At 37.2% G+C, this 12,130-nt stretch overlaps 1 protein-coding gene across 1 annotated transcript in view; it reads right to left on the reverse strand.

Moving 5' to 3' along the window:
- LOC141110754 (excitatory amino acid transporter 2-like) overlaps window positions 1-12,130 on the reverse strand; it is a 470,509-nt gene that overhangs the window by 16,118 nt on the left and 442,261 nt on the right. Inside the window, exons 8-9 of the mRNA XM_073602336.1 lie at window positions 271-465; window positions 49-183 (exon numbers count right to left, since the gene is read on the reverse strand). Of these exons, the coding sequence (XP_073458437.1) occupies window positions 49-183; window positions 271-465 (330 nt within the window). The remainder of the gene's footprint in view (window positions 1-48; window positions 184-270; window positions 466-12,130) is intronic.

Below are 12,130 nucleotides of genomic sequence, written 5' to 3' on the forward strand. Positions count from 1 at the left end.
ATTTTGTAATTTTCCCAAAAGGTTGGAATAAAAAAGCAGTTTACTCACAGTAGCCAGTCCACTGCAATGAGCAGACTGATGTCTTGAGTTGGAAGGCCCACAGCTGTTAGGATGAGGAGCATAGTGACAAGTCCAGCACTTGGAATACTGGCTGCCCCCACGCTTGCTAATGTGGCTGTAAGACTACAAGGCAAGAAAGAAACAACAGTAAATATAATTCTACAAAATGTTAACAAGTCAGTATGTTCCTGTCACACCAATTCAGTTTACCTGACTGTTGCTATCTGACCAGCATCCAAGGAAATGCCGTTCATCTGAGCAATAAAAATGGCTGCCACTGCCTCATAGAGGGCTGTGCCATCCATATTGATAGTGGCTCCAATAGGAAGAACAAAGCGGGTTACTCGCTTGTCAATCTTCAGATTCTCTTCCAAGCAGCGGAAAGTTACAGGAAGTGTGCCGGCACTGAAATATGAAATACTCTATGAAGTGTATTAAAAGTCAGAGGAGAAACCTTTAGTATAATTATATTGCTTTGTATTTGCAGAACATGTATTTCCATAATTTGATAATATTTATAAGCTGCAGCTATCCACCCACAATACTTTAACGTGAAATTGTTAAACCTGTTACTTTGTAAAACTTAAAAAAATGCCCTATTGTATGTTAACAATATAATTTTACTATTATAAACAGAAAGGATAACTGTGAAAGTAAAGGAATACATATAGTACATATTATTCCATGTTAAAGCTGTATTCCAGCTGTATAAATAGACATGAACACTGTTACCAGTCACTCAGAACCTAATAAATATTTAGATGTTACTACCACTTAATAGTCACAATAGCAATAGTGCTATAAATAATAGTCTTGATGTACACTGATGTTAAGGTTGCTCTGACGAAATGTCCCTGTGTGGGCCCCAACCATCTGTGTATTTTGGGACTATCATGCCTATTTAATAAAAGTCTGATACCATGACATATTGAAGTGCTTATAGTTTCTACACGTTTATGGGATTTGAGTCAGTGCATCTATCTAATAATAAAACATTCAAGAAATCTTTCCGTGGATGCTAAGTCTTGGACTACTCTTGTAATCTATACATCCTGTCGAGTTAGATATAAATTGCTAACAGTTAAGGGTATCTTTGGCCCAGGCCTGATAGGTTGATTGACAGCAGAGAAGCAGGCTTGTGAAGAGCAAGATACACAGATAGGGAAAGCGATTCTCAGCTGAGAATGTCGTCATAAATGGCCTGGACTGCAGTAGGGGCACGCTTCTGGAGTGCAAGACAGAAAAGGGAAAAGTTCTTCCCTACTGTGTACACTGTGCTGAATAAGTAACAAATGCAAGGCTGCTGCAGTCATGTGACTACCCCATAAAGGAACGAAAAAGTAATGAGGTTTTATTTTTACATGCATACATGCAGTTATAGGTCAAACATGATATTTTCTTTGTTACAATATCCTTTAATGGCAGTGTGCTCACATATACTTTATTTTTCTCTATCGTACATCATGAAACACAGAACAGGTTATAATCATGGGTTATGCGCCACCTATAGGTGAATGGACACTGGCAGATCAATCAAACAGGAGGTCCCCGCCTATATAATCCCTCCTATACATGAAGCACCTCGTTTTTTTTGCCAGTGTCTGTAAGGTGATGGTCACTGATCTGCTGCATCTGCTGTTGGAGCACACTTGGAGGTCCGGGATGATTCTCCTGAGAATCATGGACTTCAATTGGATCCATTCAAAATGCTTGTCAACCAAAATGGATGGTACCCGAGCTTTGCTTGATAAGGAGAAGAATCCTCAAGGTTTCCTGTAATGCAGCCTTACAGCACTGGACCCTGCATAATGGAACCCTGTGCAGTGTTTGTTTTGACTAAGGTGCTTTCCAGCAGGGTACTATACAGGTCCAGGAGAGTGGACACCAGAAGGTCCATGAAGGTCTTTTTGACATAGCCCACCACGATGAGTGTTGGTTGGACTCCTGTTATGATTCAGAGTCCTGAGGTGGGAATGGTAAGTTTGCATTTGCAATATTTCTTAAAAAAAAAAAAGAGAGATCCCACTGTCTGGTCATTCTCCTGGTGGCCACTGGGGGCAGTGTGCTCTGTGTGTGTCTCAGGAGTATTGGACTGCAGTCTTCTCCTCCAGCCACTAGAGGAGTGCGTGGGGTCATTCAGTATAGCCTACTCTTGTGCAGTGGAGGCAGGAAGTAGAAGGGCTGGCCTTTTTTGCTTATGTTGAAGTCACACATGAGCTGAAGGATCAGTGGAGCTCCTAGAGACACGGAGCAGTCTGTAGCTGGATAATAAGGTGTGAGTTCTATCTATGGGAGAGCTGCGTGAGCTGACAGGACACAATTATATACTGCATTAGTGCAAAGTTTGCATAAAGGCATACTTGTATACTTGCTGCCTAATACGGGGGGCTTGTACAGCTGTTTGTCGATACACCCCTGCACAAGTATCAGTGCACTTAAAGGAGCTGTGTCTCCAGAGTAGCGTGCATTTATTCTGCAGGAGCTTACAATTAGGCTGCACTGAAGCGACATAGAAGCTGCATTCAGGATGTGTTGGATGCATATGTGCCCAGCTAGTCCTGCAAAACTAGTATGGGGCCAAGTGCAGTTGTGCAGGTGCAGCATAATATGTCATTATGGCATGCATGCCTGTATGATTGTAGAACTGCATACGCACATGTGTATTGCATTATCTGCATAGTTACAGCGCTTTGAAAAAGTATTCTTACCCCATAAAATTGTCCACATTTTGTCATGTTACAACCAAAAATGTAAATGTATTTTATTAGGATTTTATGTGATAGACCAACACAAAGTGGCACATAATTGTGAAGTGGAAGATAAGTGATAAATGTTTTTCATTTTTTTTTTACAAATAAATATGTGAAAAGTGTGGAGTGCATTTGTATTCAGTCCCCCTAAGTCAATACTTTGTAGAACCACCTTTCACTGCAATTGCAGCTGCAAGTCTTTTTTGGGTATGTCTCTACCAGCTTTGCCCATTTAGAGTGTGAGATTTTTGCCCATTCTTCTTTGCAAAATAGCTCAAGCTCTGTCAGATTGGATGGAGAGTATCTGTGAACAGCAATTTTTAAGTCTGCCACAGATTCTTAATGTAATAGATGGATTGCGCTAACATCTATAAATATTATTACCACTCCTAAAATACGAAACAAAATATGCAAATAAAACATATATGAATATCCTTGATAGTGTGCTTTTCTGTGCCAACTATTTATGTGTCCAAATTTTTTTACACCACATCGTAATTCTAGTGAAAGTAATACCACTGATGAAAATACCTTACGATACTGCCAACAGCTATTTAAAGTGCAAGTGCTAAAAAATGATAAAGTGAAAATAAAAAATTAGAATTAGATTAGATTAGAATTAGAATTAGAAAATAAATAAGTGCCAATATTACTCTCTAACCATTAGGTCTCAAATATCAACATATATGTATACAACACAGTGCAATAAATGTCCTCAACATATATGTGTACACCACAGTACACTGAATGTCCTCAGTAAGTGATCACTTCTGTGCAATAGTGACGTTCCTTCTCAATATTTAGTGCTTCTACTTCCACCGCTTAATGTGACTTCACCACCACCTAGTGCAATGGCCACTCACCAGATATATTAGAATATGCGCCTTTGGTTCATTTATTATGGATAACCACTCTGTTTGTGATGGATCCAGTAGCAGCCTTTCCAAGCAGTATACTAGTGCCTCTTGCTCTGTTTAGTTCTCATAAAGACATATGGATAGCCATCATAGTGTAGTATGTAACTCTCATTTTATTAAAAAGTTAAAAAACATAGTTAAACTCACATGTTGTTACGAATAGGTAAATAACGCGTTCAAAATGTTGAAAGATAATTAATATTGACTGATATGTCATATTCTGCCTCACTTTACTTAGGAGTCTGAGATTATTTCATTATATAATGTAGGAGTTTTAAATTCAAACCAATTTGCCCATGTCTTAAAATATTTTCTGGTCAACTCCTTATTCATGCATGTAAATTCTTCCATTAAGCAAAGGTCATTGACCCTTCGTAACCATTGAGAAATAGTAGGTATAGATTGCTTTCCCCAATAAAATGGGATCAAAGATTTACCAGCATTTAATAAATGTGGTGTCATAGACATCCTATATTGACCTATTGATTCCTTCGTACAATTAAAAAGGAATACAAATAGTTCAGGTGTAATTGTTTTCCCTTGTATCAAAGAGATCAATTTTGCCACCTCCTCCCAGAATGCATGCATATTAGGGCAAGACCACCATATATGTCCATGTGTTGCTCGATCTCCACATTCTCTCCAACGCAAGGGTGAGTTTGACGTTAACATAGCATGCAATTTTACTGGTGTCTAATGCCATTGGGTAAGAAGTTTAAAATGTACCTTCTCTATTCTGCAGGAAGTGGCGGACATGTAAGAGATGTGTATAGCCTTATGTTATTGTTTATCTGTAAATCTAATTTGCAAATCTGCTTCCCAGCGACCTATATAATCTTGATAGCCTGAATTTTACAAGGTCAATAAAGCTTTGTAAAATTGAGAAATACAATGCTTTGGTGGGTCCTTATATTGCATTTGATAGAGTTCAGTTCATTCAGAGAATGAATAGGCTGTGGAGGACTCCAGATGAACTGAGACAACTGTACATACCTCCACTGATCCATAAATATAGGTTCAGCTACTCCACACAGGGATCTTAATTGTTTAATCTGCGAGTCCTTTATTGCTTGATGTTACAACAGTATACACTCTGGGAACCATGATTTAAAACCCTAACCCTCTAAGACTCCTGGTATGAAATATTTATGTCTCAACAAGGGCATTATTGGAGAATTATATTACCGGCAGTATTTCGTATGCATAGGGTACCATAGTGCCAGGGTAGATATAGTCAGTGAAGATATTGTGGAATGCCAACCCTCTCATTGATCGTGGTATCCATGATACTAACAGAAGGTCGGTATCTGCCATTGCCATTTCAAGTTCATCCCAAAGTTTAGTTTTTGTAGCATATTTAAAATCTGCCATGTGTGTCATAATAATCACTTGGTAGTATCATTTAAAATTTGGTAAGGCCAGTCCCCCCAATCTTTTGGAATGGTATAAAGTAGTTTGTGTTACTCTAGTAAAATGTCCCTTCCAGATATAGTGTGCAATTATAGACTAATGCCGCGTACACACGATCGGATATTCGGCCAGCAAAAGACTGATGAGAGCTTTTGGTCGGAAAATGCGACTGTTTGTATGCTCCATCGGACTTTTGCTGGACAAATTCCAGCCAGTAAAAGATTGAGAGCATGTTCTCAATTTTTCGGTCGGAAAAAGTTCCTATCCGAAAATGCGATCATCTGTAGCAGATCCGACGCACAAAATTCCTAAGCATGCTCAGAAACAATTCGACGCATGCTCGGAAGCATTGAACTTTATTTTCTCGGCTCGTCGTAGTGTTGTACGTCACCGCGTTCTTGATGGTCGAAAGTTCAGCAAACTTTTGTGTGACCATGTGTATGCAAGCCAAGCTTGAGCAGAATTCCGTCGGAAAAACCATCCGAGATTTCTCTGATGGAAAATCCGCTCGCGTGTACGTGGCATAAAGCATAAAAAAAAAAATCCTATAGGGACTCTTAGAGGTAGCATTTGGAAGACATATAAAACTCGAGGAAGAACATTCATTTTTAAAACATTAATCTTGCCTAACCATGAGTGACGCATAGAAGACCATTTACGTAAGTCTAATTTAATTTTATTAAGCAAAGTGAGATAATTATGTTGGAATAAGTTAAAGGTAAAGGGAAATAACAATTTTAAGATTTCAGCTTCATGAATGGGTATTGGTATATTTAATAATTCAGATGTAGTCATATTAATTTTAAAGTTAGATATTGGTTGAAATTCCTGTATTAACCTAACTAAATTTGGCAAAGTGATTCTTGGTTGTTGAACACAGAATAATGATAGAAATAATGGTGCACTAATTAAAAAAAATTAACAAATATGCATAAATAACTATTTTTATTTTTATAAACATATAAATGCAGTGGTAAGTGATTATATATCAGAAATGTGATAAAGTGCTCAGATCAAACACAAATAATCATCTGATTATTAAAATAAGACCCAGGTAATAAAGTGCATGTGCATCAAATAGTGATGAAATGTGAAGATCACATGCTCAATAGAACAGTTCTTGAAATAAGTGAACACAATTGCTCCCACCATCCAGGCATCCACCAGAAGTGTGCCCTAGCAGCTCACCTTGAACAAAGACCACAACAGGTCTAGTAGCGCTCTGGTATACAAATCCCTTTACAGCAGTTCACGTACCACTCTCCCCTCCTGCATCAAGATCCACAGCAAGTTTGGCAAGGTTTTAATGTATGGATCCTTTATGGACAATCACATTCTCTTATAAAGCCCAAAGGTTACTTTGGAGACTGATAAATACTGTCCCGGAGATCAAATGAACTCACAGCCACTGATGGAATTACAAAAAACCCCAGTGGCCGCAGACAAGTATTGCATGTCCCAAAATAAATAGGTCGAAAACGGTATATACTATTAGAATGAACCACAACTAATTGATACCTATATGATCAAAAAATTAAAAATAGTAAATAAATTAAAAATAGATTACATATAGATCAAAAATTACAAAAATTACCAAAAAAAAGCATAAAATTGAAATAATAAATAAATAAAGCAAAAATAAAAATATATTGTTGATGCATATTATACATTGTATATAGACTACTGACATCTAGTGGGGGAAGATATAAATACACCTAATTGACCAGACCAATGATAAAAGGCAGAAATAGCACCATCTAAATATAAAAATATAAAAAAAAATCCTAAAAAAATATATATTTTTAAAAAATGTAAAGACACAGTGCTAGCTAGAAAAATGTAAATAATTGGAAATGAAACAATTAAGGTCAAAGTCAATATTCATTCCTCGAGGAAATAACAAACTTAACTCATAAATCCATTTAGATTCACTTTTACTTAATTGATTAATCTTATTACTCCCTCTCCAATGGGGCTTACATTTTTCAAAAGCCCAAAATTTTAGTGCTGTAGGGTCTTTTGAATGATGTTGTGCAAAATGTCTTGAGACACTATGTTTGCGTATACTCTTCCACATAGGGCGTTTGGTTCTCCCTACATATTGCATAGAGCAAGGGCACTGGAGGACATAAACCACACCCTCCATTCTACATGAAATGAAATTCTTAATAATATATTATTTTCTAGTAACATTAGAACTAAAGTTTCCACCTTTTTGACCATTACAGTTGGTATTCGTACAGGCATAACATCTTTTGCATAGAAAAAACCTTTTCCCTGAAAAAAAGTGAAATTGCTAGACAACTTGGGGGTCTGTGACATTTTTGGTAATAATATCACATAGCATTGGCGCGACGTGACTTGAGGATGTTCCGGCAAGATTGTGCGTAACTGAGTATCTGCTTTTAATGTGGGCCAGTTTTTTCTAAATAATTTTAATCTGTTTGTGTTGTACATTATAGTTTAGTACAATGGTTAAATCATAATAGGTCTTTTCATTTCTCGGTTTGTCTTCAATGAGGTAATTTCTTTCCATTTTAGACACTTCTTCAGTTCTCTCATTAATGAAGTTTTCATCAAATCCTCTGTGCACAAATTTGTTTTCCAATGAATTTGGCATGTTCATTGAAATCTTCTTCTTTACTACAATTTCTTCAAAGTTTGATAAGTTGCCCTTTTGGTATGTTTACAAGCCAAGGATCATAATGGCAACTATCCACTGGCATATAACTGTTATGATCAACCAGTTTGAAAAATATTTTAGTTAATATTTTCTGGTCCTTTATCTCAATTCTCAGATCAAGAAAATGGATGGTTTTAGCATGGTACTCTAATGACAGTTGAATATTTTTATCAATGTTATTCAGCCGTTGGAAGAAATTGGTTAAACTTTCCGCATCCCCAGCTCATATCACTATCAAATCGTCAATATATCTTTTCTATAGTAAAAGTTCAGGTGGAGGATCCCTGAAAACAGATTCCTTTTCCCTCTTTGCCATAAATACATTGGCAACGTTTGGTGCAAACTTTGCACTCATCACGATCCCCTTAATTGGCATTGTGATAATAATAATCCGAATTGTGCCAAAAATATTTTGTGATGTAAGCCATATTCTAAACATTTAAGGATATAAGATTTTTGTTTGGACACTAGTTCACTAAATTTGTCCAGGGCCCATTTGTTGCTTGTAAAGCTTCATCATGGTTAATGACACATTTAGGACAAATTTAGTGATGCCCAAACAAAAATCTTATATCTTTAAATGTTTAGAATTTTTTCCAATGGCCGAGTAACAACGATAAAGAAATTCAACTGTCATTAATTTAGCATGCTAAAACCATCCATTTTCTTGATCTGAGAATTGAGATTGAGTACAAGAAAATATTAACCAAAACATTTTTCAAACCGGTTGATTGTAAAAGCTATATCCCAGTGGATAGTTGTCATTGGGATCCTTGGCTTATAAACATACCAAAAGGGCAACTTATCAGACTTCTGAGAAATTGTAGTAAAGATTTCAACGAACAGGCCAAATTCATTGGAAAAAGATATGTGCAAAGAGGATATGACGAGAACTTCATTAATGAGAGAATTGAAGAAGTCTCTAAAATGGAAAGAAATTACCTCATTGAAGACAAACCGAGAAATGAAAAGACCTTTTATGATTTACCCATTGTACTAAACTATAATGAACAACACAAACAGATTGAAAAATTATTTAGAAAACACTGGCCCATATTAAAAGCAGATAGTCAGTTACGCACAATCTTGCCGGAACTTCCTAAATTCACGTATAGGAGAGCGCCAATGCTATGTGATATTATTGCCAAAAATGTCACAGACCCCCCCCAAGTTGTCAAGAAATGTCACTTTTTTTCAGGGAAAAGGTTTTTTCCATGCAAAAGATGTTATGCCTGTAGGAATACCAACTGTAATGGTCAATAAGGTGGGCACTAGTTTTAGTGTTACTAGAAAAGAATATATTATTAAGGATTTCATTTCATGTAGGACGAAGGGTGCTTGTTTATGTCCTCCAGTGCCCTTGCTTAATGCAGTATGTAGGGAGAACCAAACGCCCTATGTGGAAGAGTATACGCGAGCATATTCAGATTGTTCGTAAAGGCTTTAGCAAACATAGTGTCTCAAACATTTCGCACAATATCATTTGAAAGACCCTACAGTACTAAAATTTTGGGCTATTGAAAAATTTAAGCTGCATTGGAGAGGGAGTAATAAGCAAAAGTGAATCTAAATGGATTTATGAGTTAAGTTTGTTTCATACTCAAGGAATGAATATTGACTTTGACCTTAATTGTTTCCATTTCCAATTATTTAAATTGTTCTAGCTATCACTGTGTCTTTATATATTTTTTTAAAATATATATTTTTTTTAGGATTTTTTTTAGATATTTTTATATTATTTTTTATCATTTCACATCAATTTCAGGTATTTTTAATGTCAGATGGTGCTATTTCTGCCTTTTATCAATGGTCTGGTCTGGTGGGGGAAGATATTTATATCTTTGCCCACTAGATGTCAGTAGTCTTTTATTTTTTTTTTTAAAGATATTTTTATTGAATTTTTTACATCAATATACAAAAGAAAAACTTTGGTTATTAATAGCATTGCATTTTACAGAAATACACTTGAGTGGTCAATAAACATGTTTCAATTTACATGTCTCTTGTGATTATTAAGTAAAAAGTTACAGGGAATGGTCAACATGCACTTCTCCAGTCATGAAGCAACCCGGGGGGTTACATAAGTAAGAGAATAAGTTCAGTGCTCGCAACCTTTCCTCATAACTAATATCCTCCAGACCCTTTATTAGCTTTGTTGTCCTTCTTTGTACTCGCTCCATTTCCAGTACATCCTTCCTGAGGACTGATGCCCAGAACTGGACAGCATACTCTAGGTGAGGCCGGACCAGAGTCTTGTAGAGCAGCAGAATTATCATTTTACCTCTGGAATTAATCCCCTTTTTAATCCCCTGGGAGATGTCAGTAGTCTATATACAATATATAATATACATCAACAATATTTTTTATTTTAACTTTATTTATTTTTGTTTTATGTATTTATTATTTCAATTTATTTTATGCTCCTTCCTTTTTTACTTTTTTTTTGTAATTTTTGATCTATATGTACTCTATTTATTTTAAATTTTGTGATCATATAGATATTAATGAATTGTGGTTTATTCTAATAGTATGTACCATTTTCAACCTAATTATTTTGGGAGATGCAATGCTTGTCTCCGGCCACTGAGGTTTTTTTTCTTTGTAACTCCATCAGTGGCTATGAGTTCATTTGATCTCCAGGACAATATTTATCAGTCTCCACAGTAACCTTTGGCCTTTATTAGCCCGACGTCCATCACCTGTCTCCCATCCATGAAAAAGTAACGTGACTAGTGATGTAACACGTTGGAGAGTCAGTGACGTCACTTCCGGGCACGGCCGAGACCCAAAATTCTGAATTTATTGATACAGGGGGTCCCCGGGTTACAAACAAGTTAGGGACTGTAGGTTTGTTCTTAAGTTGAATTTGTTTGTAAGTCGGAACAGGCACATTTTTTAAGTGTAGCTCCAGCCAAAAAAACTATTTTTAAGCTTTTTGGATTGCATAGGGAAGGGTTATCACCTCTGTAACATTTGTTCTGCTGTCTGTGCACCTCTTCAGAAGATTTCACCTCACTTTCTGTCCCAATGACAATTGGATTTTGAAAATTTTGGGTTGTTGTGGAAACAAGCCTTGGTGATGAAGCATCAGTGGAGGTACCTTTTCCCCATAATAACTCTTACAGGAGTGAATTTCTCTTCCTAGGGGTAGATTTCCTCTCACTTCCTGTTGTCTCCCTCCATTTGTAAGTAGGAGTCGTTTGTAAGTCGGATGTTTGTAACTAGGGGACCCCCTGTACTGCTCATTTATAACTTAGATGTAAGGTATTATGTTTTTAAAAAGTTACTTTTTATATGGAATTACTACACTATGGAGATTTTATCTGTTTTGTATGGCTTATGAATGGAGAAGAGGAGGAGATCTAATACAGCATAGTGGATATCTATCCTTGATTACTGTGCCACGCACCACATCCTTCCTTTATGTGATAGGGAAAGGAGAGGAGAGTGGAATGTGATTGTTCATAAAGGATCCATACATTAAAACCTTGCCAAACTTGCTGTGGATCTTGATGCAGGAGAGGAGAATGGTATGTGAACTGCTGTAAAGGGATTTGTATACCAGAGCGCTACTAGACCTGTTGTGGTCTTTGTTCAAGGTGAGCTGCTAGGGCATGCTCCTGGTGGATGCCTGGATGGTGGGAGCAATTGTGTTCACTTATTTCAAGAACTGTTCTATTGAGCATGTGATCTTCACATTCAGGGCCGATCCTAAGGTCACAGACGCCTGGGTGCAGAAATGTTTCTGGCGCCCCCACATGGGCGTGGTCATCTTACCAACTCTACTGCTGTCCCTGTAGTTTTTTACCCCCTTATCAACACATCTGTTACTTAAAACCGTTCCGGACGGAGATGGATCGAGCAGGAGTCACTTTGCCCTTCCTTGCTGACAGTGTGGGAGACGAGGAAAGGCTTGCTCCACCTAATTGGCCGCAAAGATCAGCTGGTACATAGGATGGGCGGGCGTATAGTACACCCAAACATGGCCGCACCGTACGATCCCCAGGAAAATGGCCGCCATAATGTTAATCATAGGACTCCGGAAAAATGGCCGCTCATTAGCGCCCATTATAAGACTATTTAAAGACAAGTTTTTAGCCTGTACTTATCCCCTGATGAAGTCACGGGCGGTGTGACGTCACGCGTAGGGACGGGACAGGCTCTACATGCTGTGATAGTGATACGAGCTCGCCGCTCGTCGGAGATTGGAACAGTATTGTTGTTTTACATGTGAGTACCCTTGTTTTACCTAATAAAGTTGTTGGTTTAAACAGTATCACACTATTGGGGCTCCCTGTGTTTTTTATATC

The sequence above is a fragment of the Aquarana catesbeiana genome, linkage group LG10, assembly GCF_042186555.1.
Source record: "Aquarana catesbeiana isolate 2022-GZ linkage group LG10, ASM4218655v1, whole genome shotgun sequence".
In the NCBI taxonomy this organism is placed as follows: Eukaryota; Metazoa; Chordata; class Amphibia; order Anura; family Ranidae; genus Aquarana; species Aquarana catesbeiana.